Source organism: Salminus brasiliensis, chromosome 1, assembly GCF_030463535.1.
Source record: "Salminus brasiliensis chromosome 1, fSalBra1.hap2, whole genome shotgun sequence".
Lineage (NCBI taxonomy): Eukaryota > Metazoa > Chordata > Actinopteri > Characiformes > Bryconidae > Salminus > Salminus brasiliensis.
In genome coordinates this window covers 85,474,104-85,488,936 of record NC_132878.1, presented here as the reverse complement: position 1 = coordinate 85,488,936, position 14,833 = coordinate 85,474,104, and the positions used below count along the sequence as shown (strand labels likewise).

Genomic DNA, 14,833 nt, shown 5'->3' with positions numbered 1-14,833 from the left:
GTGCACACTTTAACTTACTCCCTCCCACTTTACCAAATAAAACTTTAATGCTTTTTCCTTGTTGTCCAACAAAAATGTTTGTCTTCCTGTAAGTGTGCGAGCCCTTACGTGTGTGTGACCCAGTCATAATTAAACCAGCCTCTGGCAAGACAGATGAGACAAGCTCTCTTATAACTCCTCCTGTGCTGCTGGGTTTGGTCATGTGGATGTGGGAGGCATGAGCAGTTCAGTAGGAGAAACCCACTGGAGTCGAGGCACTCCCACTGACTCTGACTCATCTTGTTATTAGACCTGGAGGAGCCCTTTGCTGTTACATGCTGAAGATGGTGTAAATCACTCACACAGGTGCTCATTCTAGTGTATATAGGCTGCAGGTACACTCTTAAGGGTAACAAGAGTGCTTCAAATGGTTCTTTGAGCAATACCATCGAAGAATCCCTCATGATCACATAAAGAACCATGTTTGTAAGAGAGATGCGAGAGTGCAAAGAATCTTCTAAAAATCTAAATTTAATATTATGTATAGGTTGTTTAAAAGTTCTTCAGGATCTAAATAAAAAACATGGTTATTTATGGGACCAAAAGTGGCAATGGCATCGCTCAGAGATCCATGTGAAGCACCCTTATTACCCTTAAGAGAGATTTGAGAGAGTTTTATAACCTAAGAACGTGTGTGCGTGTGTATATATATATATAAAATTTTATTTATTTTATTTATTTTATTATTATATGCATATGGGCTGGTATTCATACTTTTAGTGTGTGCATTCTATGCGAGACTGAGCATTTATGGCTGGCGTGTTTGTCAGTGCCAGGCACTGGGGTCACTTAGCAGGTCTGTGCTCCACACCTGCACTCTTAGTCGTAAAAAAACATACTCTGCCCCCTACTTGTGTTGCTCTGGATCTGATTTTCCCTCATTCCCTCCAACCATTTCCCCCCCTCCACCTTTCTTCTCTCTTTTTTAATGTGAAGCTGCACCACAGCAGCACCTGTGCCTGGTCCACAGGGAAGAGCTACTCAAAGCTGCTCAACCATAAAACGTCTGGAAAAACCAACGCCTTTATGTGTTGCTGGGGCCGAGAACTTTCCACAGCACCGCAGAACAGGAAAGAAACCCAAAGAGGTCTTGCTGGATGTTTTCTAGACAGGGAAAGTATTAGCAGTAATTAGTGCTGCCAACTATTAGTGCCAAGAGGAAACAAGTGAAATATCGGATTTTGATTTCAAAAAGATCCAGCCAGGGTGGGGCATAGTAGGTCCAGAACACTACTGATGCAAAAAGAGATGCTTTCAGACACACGGCAGAGCCCTCACCAAGGCCTAAGGTTCCTTGTACTTGTACAGTTGGACATATCACCTACAAGAAATAAACTTAATTATGGCATTTTGTTAAATCAAATAATATATATCTAATCCTCTAACTGCATTTTAAGACTTAGCGAGTGAGGTAGTTAGTAAGTTCGTTTTCAATGGCTATATCTGAGCACTTCTATTTCTTTCTATTTCATTTTTCAATACTGTATATTTATTAGTTTTTTCTTCGTGCTTTGTTGTGTTTGTCTGTTTAGCTCTCCAGTGTAAACTAGAGGAGCAGAAGAACAATCTTATGGGGTGGGAGGACAAACAATAATTTATAAATAGATTTGACCAGAGGAGGATGAGTCCCCCTTGTGAGTCTTGGTCCTCCCAAGGTTTCTTCCTCCAGCCATGAGGGAGTTTCTCCTTGCCACTGTTACCTTTGGTTTGCTCACTAGGTTTTTTATGATTATGGTTTGTTGATGTCCTGTCTAATTACTAGATTCTCTCTCGGTATACTCCACTCTGAACTACTTCACTGACTGACTAAATGTAAACATGAAATGATCAGATTATTCCGCACATTCAGCAAATTGCAGTAAAAACTGCCACTACTAGTGCTTTTAGGTTAAAAATATATTTTTGCCATGTCACAAAATTAGAAAGCACACTTGTGTGCACTCTGCTGTTAACAAAACAGTAGGTTTTACTGAAACCGACAGATTCAGAGTTTACTGACAACAATTTAACACAATAACTGGAAAAGTACACAAAAGGAGAAACGAGACTGACCACAATCAAAGCAGCATTATGCAAGAATAGTTTTTGCCCCCTAGAGTTGGGGAGTGTAATTCATTTTAACACCACTGTCGTAAATGCAAATCTCCAACAAACCACTTTATTGACAGGTAAAGGATTTTACACTGACTTGGGTTTTGCAGCATTACGCAGTATATGTGAAGGGTCTTGTGCAACTCAATCAAAGTTCCATAGTGCAGTAGCAGCTTTCTGGCCCAAAGTCTCCCAATTACGGTCAATGGAGCACCACAATTGAATGAATTTAGGCTAAATTTGCCACATAATGTTATCTTGCAAAAAGCAAAACGACAAAAGCCAAAGGCTAAAACTAGGTCTCAAGGTCACAGACTACTGACTACAGACAACTCCTACAGATACAAAACAAGCAAAGAACATGGCTATAGCACAGAGAGCACGCTGCTGAGGCCGCAAAGTTGAATGGGTCAGGACTTCAACAGCTTTTAAAGTATTTTTATACGCCAGTCACAGAGAACGGAGTACATTTTGAGCTGTGTGTGGGTGTGTTTTGTAAGTGACTGGTTGAATGGTTGGGTTACTCATTCTGCGGAAAAGCCTGGTACAAGCTTGGCCTAGCCAAGCTTCAGTCACAACACTCCTGCACTTCACATGATCCATTCTGTAATCACAGCCCTTAAAGTTCTGTCTACTGAGAAAAACTCAGTGTCATAACAATACAAATGCCTACACATTTATCATTCAGCCCTAATTTATATGCTTCCTGTTTTGTGAGAGAGAGTACACAGAAACACACAAAAAGCTGCACTGTCACTCTCTAAAGATCTGTGAAAAAGTATTTCCTCTGCTCTCCAGTTTCTCCTGTGTTTTGCATATTTGTCACATTTAAATGTTTCAGATCATGTAATCAACTAATTTGGATTGCACCTTGCAACTCTCCCACAGATGCCATTTTGGTCTAGTGTCTTTCTTAGGGTGTGTTTATACTTGTCAGTTTTGGTTTGATTAAAACTGCTTTGTTAATGTGGTTTGTTAAAGTAAGTGTGAAAGCTGCCTTTCGAACTTTGGTGCTCACCAAACAAGCGGACCAAGACCACCCGAGTGGTTGCGGTTTGTTTCAATGGACACAAATTGAACTGAAATAGAAGGATTTATTAAAAGCTGCACTGTGTGATTCCTTCTTGTTGTTTCCTTCTTGTTCCTTCTTGTGTTTATTTTAAAGTAAAATTAGTCAGATTATCTGTAACATTTGGATGTTAAACCTATGCACAAATAAAATCAATGGGGAAGGGTCAAATACTTACACACACTGCCAGGGCAGTGGAAGCTCTGCTGGAATTTTAGAACTGTTTCCTTTTCAAAATCTGAACCATCCACAGCCCTGCAAACCCTCAACCCCCTCCTTCACAACACACATTCCTTCTCTAATGAAGTGAGATGATTGGTTTGGAGCTTCCATGTCTCCAACTTACAGTAGCAGCTTCTGAGTGATTTAAACCCAATTCCCATAACAAAACTCACTCATCTGAGACGTATGCTAAAACTAAAAAGTCTAACAAACAAAGCAATGGCAAAAATGAAACACACATGTTGCATTATACAATGTTTATCAGTAAAGCATCTATAGTAAATCTGTAAATACCGCTGAGTAGACAGAGAATTGCTCATTGAACAGCAAATTGTTACACAGTGGGACCGGAGCACTTATAACCAGTAAGGCTGTAATAAAACTGGGAAAGCTACAGTGGTCAGCACTGTCAGCTTGCAAGTAATAATCAAGGCCAGAAGGAGCTACTGGAGAGACTAGCTTCATAAAAAAAAAAAAAAAAAAAAAAAAGCATGAGCACTATAACTAGACGTCTCTGTTCCAGACAGCAGCCATATAGGCACTCTTTAAATGTACAGTTCAAAATTTGGACAGTGACACGATTTGTGTCATTTAGCCTTTTTTGTTGTTTACCACCTCAGTGGTTTTGAAATGAAGCAGAAAAGATGTGGAGTAAACCTACAGCTTTAATTAAAGGAATTCAAGGAATTAGAGCAATTTTTTTTTAGAGTCCCTCTATGTCCACAAGCGTATAAGTAATTGGACAAACTGACATGATAAGTATGAGGATTTGTAATACTTGTAATACTTGGATGCAAATCCTTTGCCGTAAATGACTGCCTGAAGTCTGGAACCCAAGGACATCACTAAATGCTAAAGTTCCTCCCTTGAGATGCTTTGCCAGGTCTTTACTGCTGCTGCCTTCAGTTCCTGCTAGTTTCACAGTTTTTCTGCTTCTGTTTTGTCTTCAGTAAGTAAAAAGCTGCTTAACTGGGTTGAGGTCAGATTACCAAACCAACGAGGAACAGTCCCTTTCTTTGCTTCTTGGGTTGCATTTGCTGTATGTTTTGGGCTATTATTCATCTGCACTGTGAAGCACCACCCCACAGCATTTGACTAAACTTGAGCAGTAAATAGTGTTCCATGCACTTCAGAAATCATACTGCTACTTACTGCTCAGGTTCAGTCAAATGCTGTAGGGTGGTGCTTCACAGTGCAGATGACTGAACCTGAGCAGTAAGTAGCAGTACATGACCCTCTACTCAGGTCCAGTCAAATGTACAGCAGTCAGTAGAACTCCATACACTTCATACAATTCATACTGCTACTTCAGTAAGCATTCCTATAAACAATAAACAGCAGTAACCCAGTTCCATTGCAATAACAGTGCCTCCACCATGCTTGATAGATAATGTGTTATGCTTCAAATAATGAACCTTTTATTCTCCATACTCCTGGCTGGCTTTTTAGATGTCTTCTATTCTAGGACATCTGGTCTTTCTGTCAATAATTAGCATCTTGAAATAAACTTTTTCATAAAAGCATCTCTTAAGAAACTTCGACAAGGACATGTGTATCTCTTGAGATTGTTCCTGATTTGACTAAATGTTGTAAAGGGTTTCTATATCAAATAATAACTCCTGTAGATACTTTTTTGGCGTTGTTGAGCTTGAAATATTTTTTTCCCCTCAATGTAAACAAGTCACACCTGGCCTACTTTTAAGCCTGTAAAAACAGAAGGGACTAAGTTAAAATTGTTTCTTATTCTTATTATTTTTCTTCTTATTATTATATATTTCATATTATTAAACAGGTAATATAATGCTTTTGTTAACCCCCTTGAATAGTAGCTGAACTTCTACACTTCCTGACTGTTTCACTTCAAATCCAATGAGGTGGTGTTCAGAGGCAGAATTAAAAAAAAAAGTGTCACTGTGAAAATATTTATTTTAACAAAGTAGAAACCATAGTTATGACCACTTACATTAGAATGAATGAAAATAACATCTGCCAACGGTACCTAGGTTCACCTACTTACTTTAGAATATGTGTATGAGAAAGAGAGAAAGTGCAAGCATGTGTGAGAAAGAGGGTTCCCTGTTCGCAGCTGGGAGGGATGTCATCATCCAGGCCAATGCAAGGAGATCCTCCCTTGATACCCAATAACCTCACACACGCAGTCCCTCACCGCCCTTCACAGTCGCTGCACTACTTACTCTACAGCTCTACCGAGACAGGAACGGGTGAATACCTACAGGATGTTGTGATGTTCTGTCATGGTCCTGCAGATCATGGTGTCATGATGGGAATGACTGCCTATGCATTGATTGACAGCAATAAAGTGAAAAAGAGAGAAGGATGCGTAATGCGCAGTCTATTATCGACAAGCTGCTCCACCACTACAGAAACTGAGGGCCTGGTGACTGTGGTCTTCTAAATTTATCATATTGGGGGAAAATACAAAAACATTACTTGCCATTACTTTGGCACACACCACATTTAATGTTTTATTTGCAATATGTAAAATGAAACTAATAAACAGCAAGTAGAAGGGTCTGAAGGAAACGCAGAAGGGTGGCGCAGCTAAAGTAGATTCCATTTCCAGACAGTAGCTAGCCTGGTTCTATGGTGTTCCATGGTTTCTGTGGTGTTGCTAGCTTGTTGCTCTGGTCTTACTAAGTGGTTGCTGTAGTGTCTCAGGTTGATGAGCTATTTTTGCATATTTTTTGTAACCAGGTGTGTCCAAACTCTTGCATGCAACTGTATATAGTCTTTTTTTAACACTGTTAATGTAATCAGATATTTATGATGACCGACACATGACCCAGTGCAGATGTCTGATGTGTGATGATCGCAAGCGCTGCTTGGGAGGAAAATAACTCAGAGAGACTATAGTATGTTGCATTAAAAGAGCAGTCGACAACACATCTTGTGTTGATATGCCGAAACAGCTAGTCACACTATTGCAACCATAACAACATGATATGCTCATTGTCATAAAAGCTTTTAAGCTTTTGAATGCTCTCCGTTATGACAAGAAAAAAATAAAAATAAAAAAAGCTCTGTCTGAGCCGCTAACAACTTGTAATGTTTTTCTCCTGAACGGTTAAACTGGTGGGTTTAAAGCTGCTATTATTCCAGAAATTATCATATCAACAAAATATGTAATGTTTTTTAGTAATCCAATAATTTAAAATTAGAGATAAAAAAATCTAACAGGAAGCAAATACGCACTATATGGACAAACGTATTGGGACACCTGCTTATTCATTCACCTTGCATTAGGCATGGGGCCAATAGGTTCATGTTTCTCTGCCCCATATTCCCCTATTCTATAGTTAGTACTTCTCTACAGGGACTAGTCAAGCTGCGTGTGCATTCACATATCTGTGTCAACAATTATTTATGATTATTAGTAGAAGTAGCAATGGTAGTTGTTATAACACTTTTAACAAAATTAGAACAGCCTACGGCATTTCATCAACGGGAAGTTTGGAACCAAAATACATGTTCTTTATTTTTAAAAAAAGGTGAAATCTTGGTTTCTCTCAAGGAACTTCCTCCTTGCCACTGTCCCCACTGGCGTGCTCAAACAAGGCAGAAAGTAGCTGCTTTGAGACATTTGTTGTGAAAGGTGCAATTCTGGTGCAATTCTCTCTTCTTTTTTTATCAACTGATCCTGGTCTCTCAGATTTGAAGAATGTCTTCTCCCAACTGGTGTGTTGAGATCTCTCAACAGGTGTTCTATAGGATTTAGGATCTGGACTCACTGCTGGTCCACTTTAGAACTCTACAGTGTTTTTTCTTAAACCATTTCTAGTATGTCTAGTTTCTAGTTCTAGTTTCTATTATTGCTTTTTGAAGTATGCTTTGGGCCACTGTCTTGCTTGAAAAACCCATAACCTTTCACAAAGACCCTTCTTACAAACAGTGAGCCCTATGCTGCGCTACAAAATTCTTAGGTAGTCTTCAGATTTTATACACACTCAGGGAACCAGTGCCAGAAGTGACAGACAACCCCATAACATGAAAAATAAGATATTATTGCCTAATGGGCACTTTCGTTATGCAGTGATGTGCGTGCATCTAGAGCAGGAAAAGCCAACTGCTCCACGATTCTGGAACTTCACTCACCCGGTGGCAGGTCAGGTTCAGTGGGGTTCTGTTGGACTCTACGAGGTTTGGGCACACTCTTCTCAGAGGCACTTCGACTGGACGCGCTGCTTTCATTCTCATCCTACAGGCACACAAACAAACACACAGGGCGTACACTTACAGCACAAGTTATATCTAATGGGAAGAAGAGGGGACAGGGAAGGAAGGGAAAGCAGAGATTAGGATGTGGAGAAGGGAGACAGGGAGAGGGCCTACAGGCACTTTAAGATGTACTGCACTTTTTATAGACCCTCCTGGGCTGTATAAATAAACACTAACTCCCAGATGAAAGCAGCACTGCAGAGAGTGTGTGTATTACATGCTGCTGGAATGTGAGTATCCCACAGAAGGAATGAGGAGGAAGGCCACAGGTCTCCCAAGATGAGCAGTAACATAAACAGCAGTAAAGGCCACTCAGGTAATTTAGAACTGGACCTGGATAAGCTAGAGAGATAAAAGCACTTACTGCAGGGAGGGGAAGTGCAGGTCAACCCTGCAGGAGCAAACTGGGGCAGGAACAGGGGCAATAAGTGGGGCAGAGGCAGAGCGCTGGGGTCAGCCTATCACCACCGCTAACCCTTTATTGGGTCAGCCCTAAAGTCCAGGCCAGCACAGTTTAAATATGACCCATTCAGTGTGGCTTTATGGGGGTTATCACTAATACACCAATTACAGCGAATTACAGCAGGGCTAACAATTGAGAAGCCACAAGCTAACCCCAAAACACCTGCTGCTCCACTCTGACAAGGTCAGTCTTCCTCTGTTTCAACTGGAGGTTCTAACACTCATTCACTCACCCACAATGACTGGACATAATAAACCAGTTCAGTTACTATTCTCTTTCAAGGTAAATGTAACTGTAAAAATTTGGTTCACGGTATATCCCTGTTGTCTGTTACAATAAATAAATAAATAAATAATTTATTTTTTTTTTAAATCATCATCAATCATATCATCAAGCCGTCTCCAAATAATAGCGTGGTATATGGTATTATTAGGGGCAGGGTGTAGCTACTTGCAGATGGTCCTACATTTATGTTGCTTTCATGCAATCAAATCCTACATTCTTTCAAAACCAAAACACAAATCAAATACAGTTCAAAATCAATCACTTAATTAAATGTTAAACTGTCAATGTGACAAGAACTGCAAATGTTACTGAGAGAGAATAGTTAGCAGGATAATCTGTTCACCACAGAACACATTTGATTCTGGCTGACAAAAACTTCATATATAAAAGTTTAGATGACAATGACTCAAGTCAAGTATGTATGAAATCGAGTGGCTGTTGTTGAAAGGACAGAAAGCTGAAGGCTTTTTTTACTTTGGTAAGCTAGTTTGGCTACAGATCCATTAAGCACCACGGAGCACATCACAGCTACTATTCTGACTAACTGCTGCGCTACAGGCACAAGTGTTGGGGCTAAACACTCCTGTCTGAGAAAGCAAAGTCAAGCAACTGGTGTTGTAATGGCAGAAAGTCAAAATGCAACAGGTTATGTGGTGTTTGGATCCATAGTTGGCTACCTAGACTTATATTAGCTTTGACAAGTTAGCTAGAAGACTGAATAGCAGATTACAGACGGTATGCTCTAAATGTGTGTGATGCTAAAAATCACACACATTTACAGCATAAAGCCTCATATCCAAGATCACAAAACTAATATAAAACACTGGTTATCTGGTATCACTGGTTATCACTGTTTGTTTACTGGCAGAACAAGTCCACGGGAACCATGTAGGCACAGAGCTTGCTTCAGATCAAACAACCAGCAATGAAGCTCAACCTTGATGGAATATTAAATTAATGACCAACAATCAGCCAGTATAACATAACATACAGCCAGTCACCCCACACAGTCTGTCCTGTTGAAGAGGGTGGGCCATGTGGTACAGCTCAGCCCCAAACCAGCTGTGATTCAGGGTAAAAAGGGCATTACAATCTCTGACCCCTCAAACAGAGCATGAGCAGACAGCCATAGCAACAACATTAAACCGCATGGCACTACGCACAGCATCAACACGCTGGGTGTCAAATCCAATCACCTGTAACCACCCTCTCCCCAAACACATACACATACACACCCGTCGTTGTGATTAAACCAGATAGCTGCTGGGGAATGATGATTACATTTTAAAGATGCTTTGCATAATTTGGGAGAGTGGTGAAAATGTGATTCGCCCTGGCATGGTAATGTAAACACCGCCATGCCAAAACATTAAACAAAGCAGCGTGGAAAATATTTAGAGTGAGTCGACAACCACACACACACACACACACACACACACACACACACACACACACACACACACACACTTCTCCGCAGTGGGAACCAGTAAACAAACTGCGAGAAATAATAAATAAGTCATCAGTGTTGCATTACGCGAGAGAGAGCGAGAGCAAGCTGAAGCGAGAGAGAGAGAGAAAGAGTGATTGCTTACACATCATTTAGCACACTTCGGTCTTCTTTTTCTCTCTGAACGCAGTATTGGCTGGCACAGATACACAGAACGCTGTGATTTTGATTTCTAGCTGAAGTGATGCATGAACGAGCTCTTTAGGCCTTTAGGGGAGGTCTGATTTCCACAAAGCACAGACATGCACCCCACACAACCACGCATCATACACACTCTTAACACCCTACTCTATACACAACATGTGTAAACGTTCTAAACACACAGTTAGGCCTCGTCTATAAGTATCTGAATGTTTTTCATCCAGCCAGCCCAGCAGGGGGCTCTAACACATCACAGACTTTGATGTCAAATATCTTTATCTAAAGTATAATGGCCAAAACAGACCTAAACACTAAGCTTCAGCTAAGCTTGAACAAAGCTTTTCTCACTCTGCTTAAACTAAGAAAAAGTCTACCATGGTTTTTGAGCTTCTTCAAAGATGTTTGCAGAATGTTTTCTTGAAGTGTAATGATAACGAAAAACCAAGTTAACATTGTGATGGCAGCGATTTTAAAGTCCACCCTGGAGAGTATTTTTAAAAACCTTAGTTTTCTGTCATGCCGGAGAGAACACAATTGTCCTTGCTCTTTCCAGGTGAGTTGACGGCTCACTCTCCTTCTCCCCACATCACTTCAGTGTGACCCTGGCATGCTGATGTGAGCGTCTGCTCCAACACTGCATCTGTGACAGGTCGTAAAGAAGCATGTTTTGTAGGAGGCAAGTTAGTTCTTACCCTCCCAGTGTTGAAGGCATTACATGTGATGCGGAGAGTACTAAAGAGTGGGTTGGGTAAATGGTAATCTAAAATTGTGTTGGCCAATTTGGTTAAAAAAAATAATTAAATAATAATAAATGAATAATAATAATAATAATAATAATAATAATAATAAATAAAACATTTTTTTTTAAATCACAGAAAAGCTAACAAGGCATTTGAAAGGTTGCATTATCAACTGTCCAAATGTAACAGAAAACCAAAGAACTAGTTATATGACCCATTTCACTGGTAAAACACCACTTTGAACTCACTGATCTAGTAAATCAGAACATTTACCTCACTGGAATCTCTGTTTTGGACCTGAATCTATGGCAAAGAAATAGAACTGGGCTATCGACCTTGTTGTTTCCCAAATCAGACATCTGACCTTCTCCACAAGGCCTGATGGTTTTGTCTCTTAGAGCGTTGGCCCATGGTCTGCATCGTGGTCCAAGGAACCTTTCATACCTGCTATTTTGATTTGAATCAAACTGAAAAGTGCACACCAAACAAGGTAGGTGTAAAGGCACTCAAAACTCTTGATTAAACTTTAAAAAGATACTGCCCCCCCCCCCCCCAACGTAACTCAAAGAACCTGTTACCAAACAATAAGAGAACCTACAATAGGTCATGGCAGTAGGGAGAGGGGGGGTGTATTTGCATTGACCCCCACTATCACCTTTTTCAAACTCACACAGGGGCAACACTCACAAGAAAAAGGTGAGTGACCTCTGCCACGAAGAACAGACAGACAAATACCAGCAGACGTCTGGTGGACAGGCAGTGTACTGTGGCCTCAGGCTATTGGCAGACCTGCCGTGAGGTACCCCTTAGCCTTCTTACCCACACTGGGGACCACTACATAAACACACACAGACACACACAGGCACACTGAAAGTCCAACATACTTTACTCTCTCTCTTCCTCACTCTGACTCAGGGTATCATATCAAAGCTGTAATGCTTCTGAATTCTTAAAAGAAATAGCATATCACCAGCACAAACAAAGCTGTTTCCTATAAGGCACGCACTTCTAATCATGTACGTTGATCGCTGTTAAGTCTCTCAGGACTTGTTTACCTACAAGCAAAAACACAAACATTTGTTTCCACTAGAACTAATACAGCACTTAGAAAAGCCCAACTGCCATGATATGATTCCTCACTAATACTGAAGTGGTTGTTCATAAACAAGAAATTACTTAGAGACTAATTGTTACAGACAAACACAGTCACAAAAGGGGGGGGGGGGGGGGGGGTTCAAAAGCTCACAACCACTAACAACCTCCTGAGGACAAAGGGCAAGGGCACTACAGGGGCTGGAGGGGTGTGTGTGTGTTCCTCATGGAGCTGGTTAAGATAAAACTGCTCAGAGGTTTGTGTTTATTTTCCAATTGTGTGGCACAGAGGTAAAGTTACATTCACATACATCACACAGTACATCACTCTACTTTACATTACATACAGATCAGACACACGACTGACTACAGATAAAGTAATGGAGACTGCCAGGGCAAAATCAGCTTTTATACTACCAAAAGACCAAAGAAAGTGCTGTGCATTACTGAACAAAGTTCAGCTATGAAGAAGCTGCTACGTTTGAGGAGGATAGCTGGTTCTCCACTGGTGTCTGAGCCCTCCAGCCACTGACTCAGAACCCAATGCCCTTGACTCACTCCTTGCGTTTAAGAGTATGCACACAATGCACAGTCATATCCTGGATCTAAACTGAGAATTAGACAGGGAATGTCCAGTAAAACAATGAACTCTTCTCAAAACTATGGAGAGTAGGAAGTTCAAAGCAGCTTGTTCATTGTGAGGCCCAAACCATAAAGAAGATACTAATTAACATCTAAAAATGACAAACACCAAACAGTGGCAGAAAAGTTTACATACACTCATCATGAATGTCTTGGCAGTGTTGGGCTTTCAGTGATTGCTTGGAATTGTTGTTTTCCTGGGGCAGCATGAGGGACAAAATACATATTTAATAGACAAAATAAATAAATAAAATTAAATTAAATAAATATTTTAAAAGAATAGAAGAAAGAAAACTAAAATTTGAAGCAGACGTTTTAATTTAAGGGGATTTTCTGAAATGAATACAGGTTCAGAATTAAGCATACAGGGTCAGTAATGCATGCCGCACACTTAATATTTGGTACAGTGCCCCCTTTACAAGGAATGCCTTGACCAGACTCTTTTTGTAGCCATAAACAAGCTTCTGGCAGAATTATGGACGGATGTTTGATCACTCATCTTGGCAGAATTGGTAGAATTAAAATACATTTGCTGATTTCCTGGTACAGACCTAACGTTTAAGCACAGTCCACATATTTTCAATAGGGCTGAGGGCAGGCCATTCCAAAAGCTTAATGCTAGCCTGCTTTATCCATTCCACAAATGCCTTTGATGTGTTCACGTTCATTGTTCAGTTGGAACAGTGGGAGTTCAACTGTTTGGCTGATGATTTGAGGTTATGCTAAGGATTTCTGAGGATGAGCATTATGCTACCACCACCATGCTTAACAGTGGGTACAATGTTCTTGAGGCTACATTCCCCATCTTTATACATCCAAACATATTTGTCTCATCTGACCATAAACCTCTCCTCCTGAAAGCTTTTTCTTTGTTCATGTGGTTCAGCTTCAAACTTCAGTCAAGCTTGAAGGCGCCGATTCTAGAGCAGGGGCTTATATTTGTGGACGGCAGCCTCTCAGTCCATGGTGATGTGAAACTTGCTTAACTGTAGAAAGGGACATTATTATTCCAGCAGCTTTCAGTTCATGGCAGACCTGCATCTAGATGGTTCTCAATTTGCTCCTGACCATCTGAATCAATTTTCTCTTAGTGGAGGTTATATATAGAGTTTTTTCTAGTGTCTATACCTCCCAATAACTTACAAACAATTGTTTAATGAACAACTGATGATTTTCGAATCTGCAGTTGAATAAAAATGGCTCTAAAAAACATTACTTACATCTAAGATCATCTTAGACGCACACAGAGCTCCTTGAACTTACTTTACTGTACTGTGTGTTGGTAAATCCATTGAGTGTTGTCAAATAAACCCTTTTATGTGGGAACAAAGATGGTTGAGGGTTGTAGTTGATCATGATTATTAACAAGATGTTAAGAGGCAAGTCTAAAGACATTTTGGAACTTTCAGCACCACCGATTTATTAATGTTAAAGTGGCTGTATGTATATTCTTGAGACTGGATGTATAATTTTGACCTGTTAATTTCAGAACCCCACAAAATCTAATTTGTGCACTAAAATTGTTCTGTTAAATTTGTCTGTTAAAAACCTTCTGTCCCAGATAAGGTTAAAATAAATCACTGAAATATTGCCATGATATCAATGAGGTATGTGAACTTCCAACTTGTAAGTACATGGTTAATGAGCCAAGTGGGTGTATGTGCATTAGGACTTGTCTGTGTTTGACCAAAATATGTCTAAAAACTAGAAATGACAATTAAGTCAATATTGGTCTCTTACTGAGAATTTTACTGTCAGGTTCCTTTTATAATATTATTATTGTTGTTTATGATTTTATGGTTTATTGAAGATATTGTGGTTTACAAATGACTTCCAGCACATGCAATACCTACAGACTCTTGACTTCTTGACTTCTCTGACTTCTGAGACCAGATCAAAAGAGTGGAGGGATGAATAAAGTATACAGTATACAAATTAGTACCATGCAAGAATTTCAGAGAACATCCTTAGAAACGACTTCAAATTTCAGTCCATGCATACTGTCCGTCATTTTAAATGCACAGAACAAACTAATCAAGTTACAATTACTACCGTTTTGTTTTGTCTTTGTTCAGTAGGCCAGATTGGCCTGCAAGAATCCTACCAGCACTGACATACCAGACTCTGAGCGGTGGCTCAGTTGGGGGGGGGGGTGTAAGGAAATAAAAGAAAGTGTGAGAAATGTGGGATGGAGAGAGGACTGGAGTGAATGAAATGGAGAGTGCCTGATTTAGATCTGACGCTGTAGTTCTTCAGATGTCTCCATCATCCAACCGCAGACCAGCCACACACACACGCAAGCCTAA

The 14,833-nt window shown here is 40.2% G+C and overlaps 1 protein-coding gene across 3 annotated transcripts in view; it reads right to left on the bottom strand.

The window, feature by feature from the left end:
• LOC140565583 (intermembrane lipid transfer protein VPS13B-like) overlaps nt 1-14,833 on the bottom strand; it is a 215,532-nt gene that overhangs the window by 186,219 nt on the left and 14,480 nt on the right. For all 3 annotated transcript variants that reach the window (XM_072691586.1, XM_072691577.1, XM_072691596.1), the window contains exon 4: nt 7,535-7,637. In XM_072691586.1, coding sequence (XP_072547687.1) covers nt 7,535-7,637 — 103 coding nt within the window. The remainder of the gene's footprint in view (nt 1-7,534; nt 7,638-14,833) is intronic.